Source organism: Notolepis coatsorum, assembly GCF_963971535.1.
Source record: "Notolepis coatsorum genome assembly, chromosome: 19".
In the NCBI taxonomy this organism is placed as follows: domain Eukaryota; kingdom Metazoa; phylum Chordata; class Actinopteri; order Aulopiformes; family Paralepididae; genus Notolepis; species Notolepis coatsorum.
The window spans coordinates 34,782,320-34,805,088 of record NC_140183.1 but is presented as its reverse complement, the minus strand read 5'-3'; the positions used below and the strand labels follow the sequence as shown (position 1 = coordinate 34,805,088).

Sequence of the window (22,769 nt, the reverse complement as noted above, 5' to 3'; positions counted from 1 at the left end):
CCAGCATCTCCTGCATTAGTGGCGAGCGCCTTGCCCACTGCGCCACTTAGCCGCCCGTAATATTGCTTTTTTGACTGCTTTGAAATGTTATTTATCTGTTCCCTTATTTGCTAAACTTAATACAACTTGTAAATGAGTTAATTATTGTTATTTGTCCGACAGTATTGTGTCCCAATCAGAGCATGTGAGCGGCGTGGAGCGGCCGAGAAATCCGCTCTTTGCTCTGGACGGCTTAGTTCCGCTCTCATTCGTTCATGTTGCCCCCCCCCCCCCCCCCCCCCCCAAGCCGTTCCACGCTCGCTCAGCACTCATCTTCATTTGCGCATCAAGCGCTCCGCCGCTCCAGCCCGCTCAGCAGATTCTTTTTTGGAGCATGATGTAAATTAGCTTGATTTGACCAAACTACAACAGTCTGCACCCCCTGGGCCCCTTAACAATTGTTTGTATTGAGCCGTATTGTATTGTACCCATTCTGCAATCTGTTAAATAATGTTTTCAACCATTCTACTAGCTTTACTATGCTAATGTACGCTAGCCTAGCCGCAATGCTAAGTGTTTATACTGGCAGATCCCATTCACGTTAGCATGTAAGCTAACAACATCAGCGCTCTTTTTGTGAGACTAAACTCTCCGCTCTTGGTGGTACATTGTGTTGATGTTGGTTTCGTTTCATCAATAAATGAGGCAGAACACAGTGAATGTATCCTTTTTTTTATTGCACTTTGTTTGTTTCTTGCTGAAAATAAATGTTGCTAAATAGTTCCAGATGTGATTTAAAGATGGCGGATTTCTGTTTTGACTTAGCAGGATGTGTACTAGTGACTAGTGACGCGTTCACCCTTCTGATTGGTTGAAAATGGCTTTCATGTTTGAACTACATCGCCACCTATTGCTTTGGCATTGTACTACATGTATATTACATCAGTTTAAACCACTGTGTGATCGTGTGCACTGAGCGGCTGGGAGCGGCTCGGAGCGGAGGAGAGCTCTCGCTCCGGAGTCACTCTGACCCATTTTAAAGCCCACTCCGCGCTCACTTCAAAATCCACCCGCTCTGCTCCTCGCTCTGCTCCTCGCTCCGCTCGCGCTCCGCTCGCGCTCCGCTCGCGCTCCGCTCACATGCTCTGGTCCCAATGCTCCCCAAAAAGACTACAGCGCTGGGCTGCTCTTAATGCTTGGGGTGTGGTCTGGCTTGGCATTCATTCATTACAGGTACTTGAGAGGCAGGGACGTGCACAGGACTTTAGAGGGGCAGGTGCTCAAAGGCTAAAAAGGGCACTATACCTGTGTGTTTTAAGCGAGCGCACATAGTGTGCAAGCCCGATTTTTAAGGGCCCTTTCCCCACTTTTTTTATGAGGCTCAAAAAGGCAGGTGTTAAAGCACCCCTTGGGCTCTATGTATGCATGTGCCTGTTGAGAGGTGTTGAAACACACAGTGCTATGCTTTTATCATTGCAGAGAGAACGGAAAAATGCATGCATGTAACATTAAGTTACACTTCTTAACGTTATAGCAAAAAAAAAAGACGACCTCTCAATATAGGTCTATATTTATTTACGCGAATCGGCCGTTCTGTCCCAGACATTAAACGTGACTCTGCGGCACAATTCCATTCTTGAGGAAAGGGGGGGGGTTATATTGATAACTTCACATTTATTTGGCTATTCGTTTCTTTATATTGCTTTATCCATAGTGCTGCTCCCGTTTTGTGTTGAGAATCATGGTGTGTGATATCATCAGAATATATAATTTACGCGAGTCGGCCGTTTCTGTCCCAGACATTAACACAACAATCTGTTATAAATCACATTTAAAATGTCACAAATTTTATGAGCGAACGAATTCCGTTAGATTGGATTTAATGCTACCTAATGTCATAATAAAGTAATTTAATCGACTACAGTTGACTACTGTTATTGACAGAGGTTCACGTGAACTATCAGCCACTGCTGTGTGACGAGGTTTGGTGTTTGGTCACCCGCCCCGCTGTCTAAACACTCCTGCTTTCTAGGGCTGTCCCCGACTAAGGATTTGGATGGTCGACTATGATTGGCCAACATTTGCCGTTAGTCGACTATTGGTCAACAAAAAAAATTTAAAAATAAAAATAAGAGTATAATTTTCTTTTTATTTTTTCTTTTTTTTAATCATTCCATTTGGGCTGTGGGGGGTGCTTAATGTCTGACGGATTCGACTGAAGGCTTCTTGTCCTCTGCAAAAGCATGCAATTGGTCCACTGATGGATACATCTTGATATTTGTCTAGTCTAGTGTGTTCATTAGATGGGTGAAATCCTCTTTCAGTGCCTCTGTGCCTGTTTTCGTAGGCAGTTAGCCTCTGGTATGCATGCCATTAGCGTTAGCTACGCTTCTAGGCCTCTTTTCTTTTGGAAAGAATGATAAAAAGAATATATATATTATACATTTTAATTTTATTCGACTAAGAGGTTGGCTAGTCGACAACGGCTCCTTTCGACCGATTAGTCGACTAATCGACTAATAGGGGTCAGCCCTACTGCTTTCCAATTGACAGCTTACGCATCGATGCGCTTTGTGAAGGCATGTCATATTCTACTTCAGTAGAAGTTTATTTTTTCTTACACCCTCTTGCTAGCAACAGCTGTTGTCGTCTTTTCTGGGAGCTCTTTACAAGCTGTTTCTGCATTTTGATAGGTCCGGCTGAATCTCCCGCGGCTGAGAACAGCAATGTCAGGAATGTCAGAGCATGTGATGTATCTGAACCAATCACGTTATCAGAAATCTGCACCAGCCCAATTAGAGCTCGTTGCTTGTGACAAACCCCTCAGCGCGAGACAGCTGTAACTCATAATCATATTGGGAAGAGAGCGACCGTTGATCTGAATGCTGCTAAATCAATAGGCGCAGCATGACAAAGTGTACCTCCAGTTATGCTGCTCTGATTAAAGATTATGTTAAAGTGGTATGTGGTCCAGTTATGCTGCTCTGATTACGTCCTCTTAAAGTTGTCAGGCTTCAAACATTTTTCAATGTTTTCTATGCTAAATCTTTCTATTCAAAGTAACTAGTAACTGATGTGTTCAGATAAATGTAGTGGAGTAAAAGGTACAATATTTCCTTTGAAATGTAGTGGAGTAAAAGTATAAAGTGTTCCTTTACCTTTCACTACCACACTACAGACGGTTAACCTTTCACTACATCACTACAGAAGGTTAACCCTTTCACTACCTCAGCTCGGAACTAGGCAAAATCTGCATATGGCTCACCGACAACAAACTATCATTACACATGGGCAAAACAGAGTCCATTCTCTTCGGTTCAAATAATAAACTCAGCAAGACCGACGGCTTCTCGGTTACAGTGGGTGACAATATTGTCACAAGGAAAGATGAAATTACCTACCTGGGTTCCATCCTAGAGGCTAATCTTTCCTGTGACAAAATGGCATCCAATGTAAAAAAAAAAAAAAGTCAACCAACGAACTCGATTCTTGTACCGGATCTCCTCTCTGGTAAACAAGAATACCCTGAAGACTCTAGCAGGAGCACTCATTCAAGGGTACTACGACTATGCTTGCACCTCATGGTACCAAAGCACCTCAAAGGCACTAAAAAACAAATTGCAAACATCTCAAAACAAGCTAGTCAGACTACTGCTTGACCTGACTCCTAGAACCCACCTCACCCCTGCCCACTTTGACAACCTAGGATGGCTTAGAGTAGACGACAGAGTACAGCAACTTGCAATGGGCCTGGTCTACAAGATACACTACGCGACCAAGGTACCCATGTACATGTCAAAATACTTCCCAAAGGTCAGTGAATACCACGATCACAACACCAGAGGGAGCTCCACAAATCATGTTAAACCCAGATTCGGCTCAAACAAGGGACTAAACACTTTTCGCAATTATGCCACATCAATGTGGAACGCCCTACCCAAAGCTGTAAAGGAATGTGAATCACTACCCACTTTCAAAAACACTCTCAAAAAACACCTACGGGAGACTGCAATTCTAAACTGGCCCCTACAAATGTCCTAACCCAGTTGTACAGTAAATGACCACGTATGGCTTTGTCAGTATTCCAATGTACAGTGTACAGTGTCCCCCCCCCCCTACCCAACCCCCCCCCCCCACCTCCAATGTACAGCCCCCACCCACCCACCCAACCCCACCCACCCCACCCACCCAACCTCTTCCAATGTACAGTTTCTACGTCAAATGTATATACACTCTTTTTCTGGACACTTTTGTATCACAAACAGTACTGTATTTGCAAATCTGATATGTCATAAATGTATAGATGTAGCAGTACTGTCTATCTGTATGTCATGTATGTCATATATGTTATGATGAATTGAAAATGGGGGACCCTGATGTAAACAAGACGAAAGTCTTTCTCTGGTCTGCATCCCCTTAACAATTGTATGTATTGAGCTGTACTGTACTGTACCCATTCTGCAATCTGTTAATAAACTTTTCAATCAATCAATCAATCAATCAATCAATCAATCAATCAATCAATCAACCACACTACAGAAGGTTAACCCTTTCACTACCACACTACAGAAGGTTAACCCTTTCACTACCACACTACAGAAGGTTAACTTTTCACTACCACACTACAGAAGGTTAACCACCACACTACAGAAGGTTAACCTCTCACTACCACTACAGAAGGTTAACCTTTCACTACCACACTACAGAAGGTTAACCTTCCACTACCACACTACAGAAAGTTAACCTTTCACTACCACACTACAGAAGGTTAACCTTTCACTACCACCCTACAGAAGGTTAACCTTTCACTACCACACTACAGAAGGTTAACCTTTCACTACCACACACATTTTTTATCACAAGGTTACAAGACAGAGTCATTGTAATAACAAAGAGCCTGAGACTGGAATGCTGCCAGGTGTTAATTGCCCCAGAGAGAGGGGGGCCATGGATTACAATGAATTCTGGGTAGTGTTGTAGTTGTTTTACACTGTAAACTCTTGAAGGCCCTTTTTCTCTGAATACATTTAGTTATATCACCATGATTCATAGGAAGTAGCTTGAAAAGTATCCCACCAAAATGTCCAAGTGATGTCTTATTTTGAAGGTATGTAAAAAATATGTAAAAAAAAATTATTTGAAGATCCCCCAACATGACCCTGAACACCATGCCTAGTCACATATGTCAATAACGTTAATTTGTGTGGTTTATTATCCCGAATAATAAGAGATATAAAAAAAATTCCAATGCTCGTCGAAAACTATCGGTAACTAAATAACACCAAAACGAAAATGAAAATCTATCTAATAACACTTTAACCTATTGGTAAACTAACATATTGATGATAATATACATTATAAATGCTGTTGTGACATGGTTATGATGTTTATACTTAAATACGTTTGAAAAATAAAACGATACTTTTGTCAAACAGTCCAGAGAGATTGATTTATGACGTGATGTAATTTGCGGTCCGCCGATGGACAGCACGAGTGGAAGACGTTATAGTGACCTTTCTTTCCCCCTTCCTTTAAAGTGTCCTTTTCTTGTGTTTAAAGTGACCATTTATGTGTGTGCATAATGTGTGTTGTGTGTGTATTAGGGATGTGCATCTCCATCACTGAGGCCGATGCGATGCGCATCTCGATACGTTGTCAACGATACGATACATTAACGATACATTTGAAGCACCGGGCGATGCGATACGATTCACCCCTGTTGAGATACAGTTAACTGTTCGATATGATTTGATTCAACATAATGCGATTCCGGGCGATACGATTCAACACAATGCAAAATAATGATACAATTCTATGGTATGACAGAGGATTTGGTTGTATTCCTTATATGCAGTTTATATTATTATTAAAAATGTTATAATCTACTGTAAGACAATTTATATAAAAACTCTTGGGTGCCTAGGACTTTTGCACAGTACTGTGTTTTCTATCCAATTTAGCTAAAAACACACACACACAATTTATATATACACACTACTGTGAGACAATAATAATCACACACAAAGGGATAATGGCTTATAGCAGACTTAATGATTTTATAATATTTCAGATAATGAAATTAAATGCTTATCATCAACTATCCAGTTAGTATTTATATTGTAACGGTTGGCCACTTTAAATCATTGAACGTAGAGAGAGAGAGAGAGTGAGAGAGAGCGAGAGAGAGCGTGTTTGAGTTTGAGCGTTCTGATGTGCCGTATTTGACCACACCAGGGCCCTCATTTATCAACAATGCTTAGAAAGTGTTCTATTTTTGTTCTTAACACAATGGGGACGAACAACGGATATATACGTGTTTCGATTCCACCCGTTGTGGACAGAAGCACGGATATATCCGTGGCAAGTTGTTTTGGCTTTTATTCCATTTTAATAACCTATTCAAGGTCGCCGAGCTGCACTGCAGATGTACCCTACTCTTTGAATCCAACTGGCTCATGGTAAGATCTTTTTCACGTAAATTACAACCCGATCGAGCCGTGTTATGATACGATACGATACGATCGGCCTATGTGGCTATTTAGACGAACGCTGTTATTGGTAATCAAATTTAACTGTAGCATCTGTATAACGGAAATGCCATTGGATATAACGTTAGTATCTATTAGCCCTTTATCTCGCCTTCCAGGAAATATACTAGACCAAATGCTGTATACCGCTTATATTCACGGCGCTATAAAATGAGATGATTTGATGAAATTTTTTTTTCTTTAATCCATTTTGAAGGGACGGTTTATGGTCCTAATTGACAATGAGAATGGACAGATAGCAATACTATAAAGTATAGATTTAGCTCTACAAACAGCCCCAAGTCTGTTTACATTTGCCGGTCCTCTAGAGATTTATCCCAATGGCCCCGAATGTGTTAAGCACAGAATTTAGAATGTGTGTACGCACAGAAAAATCGGGATTTATCACACGTGCGTACACAGGTTCTACGCACACTCCGTGTTGATAAATACCATTTGTTCTACGCTCCGCACTCGTGCACGATTTTAAGTATTTGCATATAGAACCGCCCGTAATTAACCATATATGGTAATGAAACACCCCCATGAAATGTGGAAAAGTGGACTAAGCCGAGCGAAGCGTGTTATGGGAGAAATACGCGACAGGCTGACAGACGTGTACACGTACGGTGATGTTGGATATGATATCTATTAACTTCCTAAAGACCATTGCTGCCTGGGCAGCGCAAACACTAATAAAGACCGTTAACCACTGTTTGCCATTGGTGTCATTAATAACCATGCTGGAATATGCCTTTTCTTCGTTTCGTTCGATTAATACCCAGGGATTAAAGTTGTCCGTAAATGTTCTACCTGCATATGATTTGTAGAGGCATACAATCTATTTTGATGTCGGTATTAGGTAGCCTATATAAACAATAATACGAGAGCATATACAAAAACAATGAATCTCACTGCCATGAAGCCTACGCCATGTGTAGCCTGCCTATATGTGATCAATACAAACTTGAACTTGAATTCCATCATGTCTGTGTGCGGGAGCTCACAAGGCTGTTGTCACAATGTAAATAAAAACGTGCACTGAAAAGTTACAGTATGTAGTTGGTTGATTATTTGTATGACATCAGTAAACCCTTGCAAAAAGTATCCGTTTTATTTAATGAATTGAAAACATGCAGCATTGCCTTCCTCCCGGCATGCAGCAACGACATGCATCAGGCAAATGCGCATCACTGAGTGGAATCCCTTTCTATTCACATAACTGCATTTGTGATGGGGCTTTGACAGCTACATGGGTGGTACAGTAACAGTCTATTGCTCGATCCATCTCCAATATCACGATGGACCGTGCCGGTGGCCAAAGAGACCCGAGGGTGGAGACTGACTTGAATGTGCATGGGGATGGCATTTGTGCGTTTTGTTTCGGTCCTATTTCGGTCTCAAATTGCGGTACAAATGAAGGAGGTGTCTCGGGTATAGCGGACTCTAGTTAATATTATGTTCTCTCGGCAATTAGACTGCCCCTCATTCATTCATTCATTCCTATCGGCTATCTCTGAAAACAGTTCCCCGCAAGCGCACTGCAGTCAGTGCACCCCATAGTATTCCGATAACGCTATATATAAACCATGCTGCATTCATTCGGAAAGAAAGACCTATTCCAAATGCTATATTTATAGGGTTTTGTTATGGTTTGTCAACAACCCCAATAGCACGGCACAGACAGGTAGTTCAGAGTTAGCCAAAAACCAGGGCGTATTTATTTACAAAACAGAAATGAGCGAAAACAACTAAAGCACAAAGGGAAAATGTTCTTGGCAGAGTTGTCTGCGGCTCTGCAGCTCGTCTTCAGAGCAGAGACGGCACTGTGGCGTTGCGCCTCTGACTCTGCGGCTCTGCAGCTACTTGACGATCCACTCGGGAAACAGAGAGAGAGATAATGTCAACAAGACGAGCGAACGGAATACAATGCAGTCCAGAATTGTTTAGCTGAGTCAGTAACAACAACAAGCGGCTCCTCTTCAGTGTTACCCAAACACACAAAAAAACAGAAAGGTCCCGAGTCCAGGAAAATGCGAGAAAAACAGAGTATCCAAAAAAAGTACGTTCCAAAACTCACCAAGGCGCAATTGCGCAAAGCGGTCTACGAGGCAGAGATCCAACGGATGGCAGCGCAAAGCAACAGCGGCGACTTCCATAGACGTCCTGGAGAGAAACAGACGAGGTACAACACGGGAGGAAACAAGCAGCAGCCAGTGGTAATCCAAAACGACCCGACACAGAACGTTAGGAACACCAGAGTATATAAGGGCTCCACCGAGCTGATTAGAACCCACTTCAGGTGCGCGAAGGTAATTGGTACCTTGAAGCGTGCGGAATCGGACCAATCCTCACAGTACCCCCCCCTCCACGGGAGCCACCCGGCGACCTGCCCGGCCTCGGCCTCCCCGGATGGGACCGATGGAAGTCGGTGACCAGGGCGGGGTCCATGATGAGCTGGCGGGAGACCCAGCTCCGTTCCTCCGGACCGTATCCCTCCCAGTCCACCAGGTACTGGAACCCCCGTCCCCGCCGTCGGACGTCCATGAGCTGACGGACCTTCCACTGGGGGTGTCCGTCCACCATCTCGGGAGGAGGCGGATCTGGAGCAGGAGGCATCAGGGGACTGAGAGAGACAGGTTTAACCCGGGACACATGGAAAACGGGGTGAATGCGCATGGACGCAGGAAGCTTAAGACTCACCGCCATGGGACTGAGCACCTTCTGGATCTCAAAAGGGCCGACGAACCGGGGGTTAAGCTTCTTGGCCGAGGATCGAAGCGGAAGATCCTTGGCGGACAACCATACCCTCTGCCCAGGGTGGTACGTCGGCGCAGGGATCCGGCGTCGGTCAGCTCCACGACTGGCGCGCTCCGATGACCGGAGCAGCGCAGTCCTGGTGATCTCCCAGACCTGACGACACCGGTCGAGATGATCCTGCACGGAGGGAACTGCCACTTCCGACTCCTGTGCAGGGAAAAGAGGGGGTTGGTAGCCCAGGGATACCTCGAATGGCGAGAGGCCGGTGGCGGAACTGACCAGGGAGTTGATGGCGTACTCGACCCAGGGAAGGAACCGGCTCCAGGAAGCGGGTCTCTCGGCGGCAACACAATGGAGAGCAGACTCCACGCTCTGGTTCATCCTCTCTGTTTGTCCGTTGGTCTGGGGATGATAACCAGACAAAAGACTGACAGTTGCCCCCAATCCCTTGCAAAAGGCCCGCCATACCTGGGAAGTGAACTGGGGACCCCGGTCCGAGACGACGTCCTGGGGGAAACCATGGAGGCGGAACACGTGGCTTGTCAGGAGGTCCGCTGTCTCGGAAGCTGAGGGAAGCTTGGGAAGGGCCACGAGGTGAACCCCCTTGCTGAACCGATCCACCACAGTCAGAAGGCACGTGTTTCCCTGGGACGATGGAAGACCCGTGATGAAGTCCAACGCCACATGGGACCAAGGGCGGCTCGGAATGGGAAGTGGCTGTAAAAGCCCGGAGGGTGCCTGGTGGGAGGCCTTGCTGCGGGCGCAGACCGTGCAGGCCAGAACAAACTCCTTGACGTCGTTCCTCATGGTGGGCCACCAGAATCGACGAGCCAGGAAGGAGAACGTGCGATGAACGCCGGGGTGACAGGCAAACCGGCTGGTATGGCCCCATTGGAGAACCCGGGACCGGACTGAGTCGGGGACGAAGACGCGACAAACGGGTACGTTGCTGGGAGCGGGATGGAAACGTAGGGCACGCCTGACCACGGTTTTGATGCCCAAGGTGACCACTCCCACCACCCTGGCCTCTGGGAGGATGGGAGTCGGATCCTCAGTGGTTGGAGCCCCCTTGGAGTGTAATCGGGACAGAGAGTCGGCCTTCGTGTTGCGGGACCCAGGGCGAAAGGTCAGCGAGAAGTCGAACCGACTGAGGAAGCTGGCCCACCTTGCCTGCCGGCCGTTGAGGCGCTTGGATGCACGGATGTACGTCAAGTTCTTATGGTCTGTCCAAATGGTGAACGGTTCCTCGGCCCCCTCCAGCCAATGACGCCACTCCTCCAAGGCAGCCACTACCGCCAGCAGCTCCCGGTTGCCAATGTCATAGTTCCTCTCGGCAGGTAGGAAACGACGTGAGTAGAAAGTGCACGGATGGACCTTCTGGTCCGTCGCCGACCGATGAGACAAGATAGCCCCTAGTCCAGTATCCGAGGCGTCCACCTCCACAATGAACTGCCTCTTGGGGTCTGGGTGGAGCAAGACCGGGGCGGTGGTGAACCTCTTCTTGAGGGAACGGAACGCAGCGCAGGCCGCTGGAGACCAGTCAAATGGCAGGGAGGGAGAGGTCAGCCTGGTAAGTGGTTCCGCCACCTGGCTGTAGTTCCGGATGAATCTCCGGTAGAAGTTTGCGAACCCGAGGAAGCTCTGTAGCTCCTTCCGAGAGGTGGGTTCCGGCCACTCCTCCACGGCCCGGATCTTGCGAGGGTCAGCTCGGGTCAGGCCGCTCTCCATGATGAAGCCTAGGTAATCGACGGAGTCGGAGTGGAAATCGCACTTCTCTGCCTTAACGAAGAGCCGATTGTGGAGGAGGCGCTCCAGCACACGGCAGACATGCTGGACGTGTTCCTCGAGGGTCTTGGAGAAGATGAGGATGTCGTCCAGGTATACCACCACAAACTCCTCGAGCATGTCACGGAGGACGTCGTTCATGAGCGCCTGGAATACCGCCGGAGCGTTGGTGAGGCCGAACGGCATCACCAGGTACTCGTAATGACCCCTGGGAGTCTTGAAGGCGGTCTTCCATTCATCGCCCTCTCGGATACGGACCAGATGGTAGGCACTCCGGAGGTCCAGTTTGGTGAAGACGGTAGCCTGGGTGAGGGGCTCGAAGGTGGAGTTCATGAGAGGAAGAGGATACTTGTTCTTAATGGTGATCTCATTGAGTTGGTGATAATCAATGCAGGGTCGAAGGTCTCCATCCTTCTTCCCAACAAAAAAGAAACCGGCCGCCACCGGGGAGGAAGAGGGCCGAATGAGGCCTGCTGCCAAGGACTCAGAGATGTACTTCTCCATCGCTGCCTTCTCAGGGACGGTCAGACTGTAGAGGCGGCTGCCGGGAAGGGGGGCCCCTGAGCGGAGGTCGATGGCACAGTCGTAAGGCCAGTGAGGCGGAAGGGCCAGAGCCCGGGACTTGCTGAAGGTCGTGGTACTCGGGGGGAAAAGTTGAGAGGTCCGGGGACGGCACACAAGGGGAACTCTGGGGCGAAGGACTGGACGCCGCCTGAAGACACTGGGCATGACAGGAGGAGCTCCACCCCCTGATGGTGCCGGAGGACCAGGCGATGTGGGGCTCATGCAGCGCGAGCCAGGGCCGACCCAGGACTACTGGGACAAGAGGGGATCTGGTAATAAAAAACTGGATTCTCTCAACGTGGTTACCAGCAATGGTGAGGAGGACAGGACAGGTGCGTTGAGTGATGTCAGCCAGGCGGTGCTGATCCAGCGCGAAAACCTCCAAGCGCCTCTCGAGGTCCTTAAGTGGAATGTTGGCCTGGGTGGCAAACTCAACGTCCAGGAAACTCTCATCAGCACCCGAGTCAATGAGTGCCTCCACCGTCGCCCGTTGGTCCGCCCAGGCTAGGGTGACGCTCGTCAGACGGTTAGGTGGTGCACGGGTGTGGGAACAGGAAAAACGGCTCACCAGGATCTCCCGGGGTCCCGGCGAGCCTGGTCTTTTGGCCGGGTAGGGCAATGGGAGATATGGTGTCCATCCCGGCCGCAGTATAGGCAAAGGCCGGACCTGAGCCTGGACTCCCGTTCAGCCTGGCTACGGTGTGTGCGTCCCTGCAGCATGGGTTCCTCCTCGGTCACAGACCGGGAGGGGAAAGGACCACCAGTCGCGGAGGGGGCAGGACGGACAGCAGTACTGTCACGAGTACGGGGGGTCTGGGGAACGTCTCACGCCTTCTCTCCCGGAGGCGTCCGTCGATGCGAATAGCGAGGCTGATTAGGCCGTCGAGAGAATCGGGCTCCTCTCGGGTCGCGAGCTGATCCGTTACAGCGTCGTTGAGCCCCCTCAGGAAGGGGAGATGAAGCGAGCTGATTAGAACTCACTTCAGGTGCGCGAAGGTAATTGGTACCTTGAAGCGTGCGGAATCGGACCAATCCTCACAGGTTTGAGAATAATTACACTACTGTCGCTATTTTACAATGAACTATAATGAATTACGGGTCATACAGCAGAACACGCCAGTGTTGAAACTAATGCACGGAAGCTTATTTCCGCGTTGCAATATTCATATTCTACCACCGGGCGCCAGGTACGCACGGTCGGAGCTGTGCGTAAATATACGCACAAAGTCAAGCACACGTTCAAATTGATAAGTCCCACACTTTGCTTAGAAATTATCGTATGCATGGGTTACGCACATATCTGTGCGTACGCACCATTGATAAATGAGGGCCCAGGATTGCATTTTGTCAACACAGTTGGAACCTGGAGGAAGCGATATAAAGAAACGAATTGCCAATAAATGTGAAGTTATTTTTGAACCTCTGTTGTCAAGCCTTGTCAATATACCCCCCCCCATTTCCTCACTAATGGAACTGGTGTTGCGGAGTCACGTTAGTTGGTTAGATAGTTTAGCGTTAGCTGAGCGGCTAACAGCGGCTAACGTTAGCCAGTTGGTCAATTATATTCATGTCTCCTCGACTTCCCTGTTTGTTGATAACTGTGACGCGGCTCTCACCTTCCATAGTAGTGAAGCAAAGATAGTCTCTGCTGAGTGCTGACAGAAGTGAATGAGAGGAAATTATATGAATGAATCGGTTTTGACCGATGTAAAGACGCAACAACAGATGCATTGCGAGTTCAACCTGAATTGTAGCCGATGCACACTTTTTCCACCGGTGCACTCGCATCTTGAACGTTTATGCCGGTGCACCAATGTGAATCTGTGAATCTTAACATCACTAGTGTGTATGTGTGTGTGCTCATGTGTACTTGTGTGTGGAGAGATCAGTGTTCAATGTTCTGATGACCTGAGGGAAGAAGACTTACATGTAAATGTAACGTAAACCACCTCAAGGATGAATTTATAATAAAACACAAGAAGCTAGCCTAGCTTAGCACAAATCAATCGAAGTGGATATGGACTACTAGCATAGCTTAAAACTCCGGGAGAGGTGTTTTTGGCCAACAGCCAGGCTAGCGGTCCGTATCAGCTTCCATTAATTTGTGCTAAGCTAGGCTAGCTTGCAGCCAGATAGCTTTCTACTGAACACACAAGAGATTGGTATCTATCGTCTTGTCTGACGGTAAGCGCATTTCCCATGTGTTTTTTTCCCTTCCTCAAAGTTGTTTTGAAAACACGTTTTTATTTGAATTCATATTTATTAATTTATCTATTTATTTATAAATGTATTCATAAAGATGAACCAACATCCGAAGGCTGAAGAGTGAAAAAGAGAAGACTCACCAGCTGTAGGCGAAGAAGAAAAAGTATGGAGCACAGACAGCCACCTGGAGCTTCCTCCAGTCTCTGAGGCTGTGGGCAACGCCTGCCAGGACCATCTGACCGAACGTGAAGAAGAACGAGGTCAGGGTCCCCACCAAGGTCCTGGACTTAGTAGGAATCCACTCCACCTCTGAGAGAGAGAGAGAGAGAGAGAGAGAGAGAGAGAGAGAGAGAGAGAGAGAGAGAGAGGAACATGTATTATTGTTTACGTCTATTTGCCCATCTCTCTCTCTCTCTCTCTCACTCTCTCTCTCTCTCTCTCTCTCTCTCTCTCTCTCTCTCTCTCTCTCTCTCTCTCTCTCTCTCTCTCTCTCTCTCTCTCTCTCTCTCTCTCTCTCTCTCTCTCTCTCTCTCTCTCTCTCTCTCTCTCTCTCTCTCTCTCTCTCTCTCTCTCTCTCTCTCTCTCTCTCTAATGATATATTTCTTTGCATCTTGACCGGAAGAAAGTCACTGTCAAATGACCATAGTATTGTATCCATAGTTATAATATAGAATATAGTTATAGCCCTACAAACAAGGTGATGGACTCCTATCTTTTAAAGCGTGGCAGTGCATAGATGGGGCCCGAAAACAGCGTGGCACCCAATGTGTTAACAAACTGAAGTTATACTTAATTTCAATTAAGTACAACTATTAACTGAAGTGGTTTAAATTTAACACAACTTTAGTATACTTTACAAATGATACTTTCCGAAAATAATATACAAAAGTATAATTGTGTTTTTACTTGGCTGGTAGACAGACAGACAGACAGACAGACAGACAGACAGACAGACAGACAGACAGACAGACAGGCAGGCAGGCAGGCAGGCAGGCAGGCAGGCAGGCAGGCAGGCAGGCAGGCAGGCAGGCAGGCAGGCAGGCAGGCTCACTCACTCAGAGAGACAGCTTTGAGTACAGCCAGACTCACTCAGAGAGACAGCGTTGAGTACAGTGGTGCAGTGGTGGTCCCATGCGGTACCACGCTGTCCCAGCACTTTTCTGAGCAGAAGTACGCGCACGGATGTGCACGCGCGCGCACACAAAAATGCATTCACAACTTTCACTTGACTCGTTGCGCCGTGCGCCAAGTACCGGCAACTTATCTATCACCTAGTCTTTGCATAACAATAGGATACCAATAGCATAACAAAGAACGAGAAGTGCAAAACCAAAATACAAGCCCTGTACCAATTGGTGGGGGTTTGCTTGAGCTGTGGAGCTCTCACTATGTGACAAATGGTCCTGACTGGAAGGATGAGGCATTAAGTTGTGCTTCAGAAGGAAACTGTCCTTCTATAAACTGTAAGTTACATTGTTAATTTAGTTTGTATTTACTTTTCTAGTTTAAGTTAATTCAATTAAAGAAATTGTAACTACAATATTGTATCTACAATTATATTTAAAACATTGTTTGTTTTTCAACCATATCTGTTGAAAATATAATTTCTTTATATTAGGGATGCTCGATATTGGCTTTTTTACCGATACCGATATTCCGATATTGTCCAACTCTTAATTTCCGATACCGATATCAACCGATATCAACCGATACCGATATATGCAGGGTTTCCCACCCCAAAAAACGGAATAATTTCAGGTAACTAATCATTTCACTGGATATATATATAACAAATATTGTTATTGTTTTTTTCTTTTTTTAAACCGATACCGATATTTTCCGATATCACATTTTACTGCCGATATCGGCCGATAATATCGGTCGGCCGATAATATCGGACATCCCTACTTTATATATTGAAGGCTACATCCTGCTACCTTTTTCAGCTTTTCTATTTCAAGGCAATATTTACAAAAACTAAACTAAAACTAGTAATTTCCTATACAAACATGTTTACTACTATTTATGCATAATAATCATCTGTTCTGTGCGCACGCGAGAGAACATGTATGCGCATGCGGGAGCGCGCGTGCACGTGGCGTCATTTAAACAGACTACAGGCACTTTTTTTGTATCTACTTTTTTCTCCCATTTTCTATTTTTCTCCCATCCCAATTTCATACCGTCCAATTCTACCCTCCCCTGTCTCGAATGCTGTTAGGCCATGCCTCCCACAGGCCGGCTGCAATGTGGACGAAGCCTTGCATCACGTGTCCCCTCCGGTACACGAGGAGGCAGCCGTCATATCTTTTCACCTGCACAGCGCGATCTCTCAGCGACGAGGGTCTGCATGGGAGGGACACCCTGCCCCCGTTGCTTCCTGATTCTGCTGTGCAGGCGCACCAACCGACCTGTAGGAGTCGCTGTCCACAACGTCCGATCCCCACCCACCAGCTTCGCACCCCTAACACTGCCAATTGTGTTAGTATGGACGACCAGCCAAGCTGGTAGCAATGCCGAGAGCTGGGCTCGAACCCAGCATCTCCTGCATTAGTGGCGAGCGCCTTGCCCATTGCGCCACTTAGCCGCCCCGAGTACAGGCACTTCTGATATTACGACTGCACCCCTGAGTACAGACAGACAGACAGACTCACTCAGAGAGACAGCGTTAAGTAGAGACAGACAGACAGACATACTCACTCAGAGAGACAGCGTTGAGTATGACCCCCGAAACAGCCATTCCAGTGAGGAAGCGTAGAACACAGTAGGTGGAGTAAGAGTTAGCCAACGCTGTGAAACAGCCCAATGTCGCCAGCTGGAAATACGACCATATAAGAATTGCCTTCCTGCCGAACCTGGAGATAGAATGAGAGAGAGGGAGGAGAGAGAGAGAGAGAGAGAGAGAGAGAGAGAGAGAGAGAGAGAGAGAGAGAGAGAGAGAGAGAGAGAGAGAGAGAGAGAGAGAGAGGAACAAGGAAGGGGGAACAAAGACATAGAGAGAAAGACAGGGTCAGGATAGATAGATAGATAGATAGATAGATAGATAGATAGATAGATAGATAGATAGATAGATAGATAGATAGATAGATAGATAGATAGATAGATAGATAGATAGATAGATAGATAGATAGATAGATAGATAGATAGATAGATAGATAGATAGATAGATAGATAGATAGATAGATAGATAGATAGATAGATAGATAGATAGATAGATAGATAGATAGATAGATAGATAGATAGATAGATATAGATAGATAGATAGATAGATAGATAGATAGATAGATAGATAGATAGATAGATAGATAGATAGATAGATAGATAGATAGATAGATAGATAGATAGATAGATAGATAGATAGATAGATAGATAGATAGATAGATAGATAGATAGATAGATAGATAGATAGATAGATAGATAGATGGACAAGGAAAACTTTGAGAGAGAGAGAGAGAGAGAGAGAGAGATACTATATGGCCAAATAAGGATTGCCTTCATGTCAAACCTGGAGAACAGAAAATATAATAGTAATAATTAGTGCTGTCAATAGATACAAAAAAATTTATCTCTTAATTTTCTGTAATTAATCTAGATTAAAAATCGCATTTTTCTATTTAAGACCGAAGCTTGTAACAGATATTTACTTGAGTAAAATCATGGAATTAATGTAGAATCAACACAAACTTGTATGAACTACCAGTAATATAAATCATATTAACAACAGAAATGTGTTCCATCTTCATGTCAGATGATTTTCAAAAAGGTGCATGAGTCAATGCAAAAAAAGAACAAGCTAAGATACTGCTGAAAGTTCAGAACGTTGTAGCCTACATTTTTCACTCCATATATTTTAACGCTTTAAATAATTTTAATTAATCTCCAAAGTTAAAGCATTAACTTTGACAGCCCTAGTAATAATACACTTTTTTGTATAGCACCTTTCATACAAGCTCAAAGTGTTTCACAGTAGTAAAAAGGACATAGGCATAAAATGAGCACACAATTGGCAGATCAAGAGCAATGCATAAAGTGCAGACATACAATTAGGCAAATAAATGTGCATAAACTAGACAGTAGCAAAATAGACAAAGTCAAGATAAGGCATAGAACATTAAATCACATAGTTTTTCATATTAGGATCTAACATCTTAGATAAGATAAGATAAGATATTCCTTTATTGATCCCCCTGGGGAAATTCAGGCATCATAGCAGCAAGGGGGAAGGGGGGGGGGGGGGGGTGGTACAGGTAGTAAAAACAACACAGGCAGTGTAAACAATTAGGTCAATTAGGTCAATCTAACTAGCTGGGGGAAAAAAAAATTCACATTATTCACAGGTTCACATAAGGTTCAGTATGCATAAGGTAGTGTTATAATTTACTATCTACTGAGTATACATTATTCACAGTATCACAGTATCCACTGAAATATACATTATTCACAGTATCACAGTATCCACATAAGGTGCAGTATGCCTAAGGTAGTGTAAGTTGTCCTCCTTGGGTTCCTATAAGTCCCAGGTCAATGTCTGGTAGCAGTCGCTGCCCCCTGTTGTGGAGCCTGGAGGCTGCTGGTCGCTGCCCACTGTTGTGGAGCCTGATGGCCGCTGGTATGAAGGACTGTCCGAGGCGGTTAGTTGAGTGTCGGGGGGGAATGAGTCTGTGGCTGAACGAGCTTCTCATCTTGACTAGCTCGTCGTAGAGGGGGTGGTAGGGGTTCTCCATGATGGCAGCCAGCTTCCTTATCATCCCCCTCTCTGCCATCACCTCTAGTCTAAGAAGCTTGACTCCCACCATGGAGCTAGCCTTCCTCACCAGCTTGTTGAGCTTGTTGGTGTCCCTTGAGTTGATGTAGCCTCCCCAGCATGCCACAGCATAGAAGAGGACGCTGGCCACTTATTTAAAGCAACACTGGCGGGTACGTCATACGACCGTCAGACACTTATGGACCTGAACCCCGGGCTCAAAGAGGAGTTTGGAGACACTTTTGACCTAGAATGGCCAGCAGAAATCAGACGGGAGAATGGCGGCAAGGAAAAGAACAAAGGCTACGGCAGGAGGAGACACAGAGGGAGACGTGGAGGTATCAGACTGAGACTAAAAAGAGCTGCTTACCGCCCAGCAATTCCATCCATCTTTCTGGCGAATGCCCGTTCGTTGGAGGGTAGGATGGATGACCTAAGGGCGAGGCTCCGGTTCCAACGGGAGATGAGAGACATGGCTCACGTCGGCGACTCCGGACAAAAGCGTATCTCCCTCGGATGCCTTCACAGTATTACGTGCAGATCGTACCGCTGCCTCAGGAAAGAGCATCGGCGGCGGAGTCTGCCTCCTCACGAACAATTCCTGGGTTAATCCCGAGGGGGTGCATGTTCTCTCAAACTCGTGTTCCCCGGACATGGAACATCTTTCTATTCTGTGCCGTCCGTTTCACCTCCCGAGGGAGTTCACCGCGGTCGTCATGACCGCCGTATATATTCCCCCACACGCGAATACGGGCAAAGCGCTGGGAGAACTACACGATCACCTCAACAGACACCAGATCAAACATCCAGACGCAGCGATGGTAGTGGCCGGCGATTTCAACCAGGCCAACCTGAAGAAAGTGATGCCGTCCTTTTTTCAGCACATCGCTTGCTCCACCAGAGGGAAAAACACACTCAACCACTGTTATTCCCCGTTCAGAGCCGGCTACAAGGCAGTAGCCGCTCCGCCATTAACGGGGTCCACAAGCTCGAGCGACCACGACTCCATCTTGCTATTTCCGGCATATCAACAGAGATCACGTGACGCCGTCGTGTCACATGAGACAAAGAAGTGGACCGACGAATCAGAGGCCACGCTCCAGGACGTGTTTACAGAAACGGATTGGGATATGTTCAAAGGAAGCGCCAGTGACGTCAGCGAGCTCGCAGACACAGTGGTGAGCTACATTACAACAATAGCCGATGGTATTGTCCCCAGAAAAACGGTGCGGATTTTCCCAAACCAGAAACCGTGGGTGGATAGCACTATTAGAGCAGCTCTGAACTCTCGTACCACCGCCTACAACCTGGGTAGAGAGTCAGGAAACATGGAGGAGTATAAGGCTTCAGTCTATACTCTACGCAAGGCTGTCAAACTTGCTAAGGGGACATATGCTGATAAACTGGAGACACAAATGGCACAAAACGACACAAGAGGATTATGGCAGGGACTGAAGACAATAACTGACTATAAAGTCAGCGCCCCCTCAATGGGGAGCGACGACGCCTCCCTCGCGGACAAGCTCAACATCTTCTACGCACCGTTTGGTGTAGACAGTGGCGTTGCTGGCTCTCCGGCTAGTGACGTCACTGGCGCGCCGGCTGTTGTGGAGGGGGGGGGGGGGGCAACCGCGGGGGGGCGGGGACGCTCTCTCGTTGTCGGAACACAGTGTGAGAAGAGCATTTATGCAGGTGAACACCAGGAAGGCTGCTGGCCCAGATGGCATAACAGGACGCATACTCAAGTCCTGTGCCAACCAGCTGGCCCCAGTGTTCACCGCCATATTTAATCAATCCCTGGCGGAGTCAGTGGTCCCTGCCTGCTTCAAGATGTCTACCATCATCCCTGTACCGAAGAAACCCTCCCCAACATGTCCAAATGACTACAGACCGGTGGCACTCACCTCTGTGGTCATGAAATGTTTCGAGAGGCTGGTCAAGGACCACATTTGTGCCTCCCTCCCCAGTGATATGGACCCTATGCAATTTGCATACAGGACAAACAGGTCCACCGACGACGCGGTCTCCCAGGTACTGCACAGCACCCTCTCGCACCTTGACCGTCAGAAGGGGGGCTATGTGAGACTGTTGTTCATTGACTACAGCTCAGCGTTCAACACCATAGTCCCCACCAGACTGGTGGACAAGCTGATCGAGCTAGGTCTGAGCTCCGCCCTGAGCGCCTGGGTACTGGACTTTCTGAGCGAAAGACCCCAGGCGGTCAGGGTGGGGGGTCAGACCTCCAACACCATCACCCTGAGCATCGGGTCCCCCCAGGGCTGTGTTCTGAGCCCCCTGCTGTACTCACTCTACACACACGACTGTGTGGCCAAGTTCAGCTCCAACTCCATAGTGAAGTTCGCAGACGACACGGTGGTGGTGGGGCTGATCTCGGACAACGACGAGAAGGCCTACCGGGAGGAGGTTGAGGTACTGGAACGCTGGTGCCAGGACAACAGCCTGCTCCTGAACATTGGTAAAACCAAGGAGCTGATCGTGGATTATAGGAGAGGACAGCAGGAGACGCACACACCACTGATGATTAACTGGGCCACCGTGGACAGGGTGAGCAGCTTTAAGTACCTGGGGGTCCACATCTCAGAGGACCTGACATGGTCAACACACATAGACACAGTAGTAAAGAAGGCGAAACAGCGCCTCTACCACCTGAGACAGTTAAGGAAGTTCAGAGTATCGGGGAAGATACTCCAGTCCTTCTACTCAGGAGCTGTAGAGAGCATCCTGACCGGAAACATCACTGCCTGGTATGGAAACAGCACGGCACAGGACAAGAAGGCCCTACAGAGAGTGGTGCGCTCAGCCGAGCGTACCACGGGTATTGCACTACCCCCCCTGCAGGTTCTATACAACAAGAGGTGCAAATCCAGAGCCTGCAGGATAATGAAAGACCCTCACCACCCCAATAACAGCCTGTTTCAGCTGCTGAGGTCAGGCAGACGCCTGCGAACCCCAGCTACTAGGACAGAGCGGCTTAGGCTCAGCTTCTTCCCCCAGGCCATCAGAGCCATGAACAATGAACATTGAGTGCTCAGAACATTGAACTATCCACACACAAGCACACATGAACACACACACGACACGCACGCTGTGCACGCTCACACACGAGCAGCCACTTAACACTTTAACATGAGCGGGCACACACTCATGTCGCACACACGCACACTTATGGCCAAAGGAAAGGACACTTTAAATCAGAATAACAGGAACAGTGTATTGCACTACCAAAGCTAACTAGCATGTCCCATATGCTCTGTAAATAACTATGTACAGATACCGAGATGTCACTCCATGTTACCTGTTACCTGTTTACTGCACAATGTTGTTTTTTCATTTTTGACTCTATTATATGTTGTACCACTGTATTGCACATCGTTGCGGGCAAGACCACCCGCATTTCATTGTATACCTGTATGCCGTGACAATTAAAACTCTTGACTTGACTTGACTTGACTGGTAAAATGACTGCAGCAGTCTGTTGCACACATTGAAGGACCTGAGTCTCCTCAGGAAGAACAGACTGCTCTGTCCCTTCCTGTAGAGGGCCTCTGTGTTATCCGACCAGTCCAGTTTATTGTTCAGGTGTACCCCAAGGAACTTATATGAGTCCACCACCTCCACATCCACCTCGGATGGTGATGGGAATCGGAGGGGGCCTCTTCTTGCCCCTCCGGAAGTCCACCACCAGCTCCTTGGTCTTACTGGTGTTGAGTTGGAGGTGGTTGCTGTCGCTCCACCCCACGAAGCTCTCCACCAGGGCTCTGTACTCCTCCTCATCATCGTCGGTGATGTAGCTTACGATGGAGGAGTCGTCTGAGTCTTAACACATTCATTGCCAATAACGAGTGTTACGCACCCCAGTAAGGGGACGCAACACAAGGCCATAGACGTTAGGTGAGGGTGTAGTGACACAAAACCATGAAACAATTGGCAAAATAATAGTATTTATTTCACAAAAGAACCAAAACACAGCAACACAGAGAGCAAGGAGGACTACCTAGTGGCACCAAATAAAATAGTAAAAGGAAACAAAAACCCACCCTCCCTCCCCTTTACAGGCGCTGACGCCCAAAAGTACAGGTGGTGGTGCTCACTCTAAAGCTGGTGTCTTTAACATCAGGTCACCTACGTGATGCAAAATGTAGACCCAGGGTATCTTCCTGTCCTCAATGTCCCTGTGTGCAAAA

At 47.1% G+C, this 22,769-nt stretch overlaps 1 protein-coding gene across 1 annotated transcript in view; it reads right to left on the bottom strand.

The window, feature by feature from the left end:
• oatx (organic anion transporter X) overlaps window positions 1-22,769 on the bottom strand; it is a gene marked incomplete at both ends in the record, with an annotated part of 131,603 nt that overhangs the window by 49,035 nt on the left and 59,799 nt on the right. Inside the window, 2 exons of the mRNA XM_084336608.1 lie at window positions 13,961-14,129; window positions 16,521-16,675. Of these exons, the coding sequence (XP_084192734.1) occupies window positions 13,961-14,129; window positions 16,521-16,675 (324 nt within the window). The remainder of the gene's footprint in view (window positions 1-13,960; window positions 14,130-16,520; window positions 16,676-22,769) is intronic.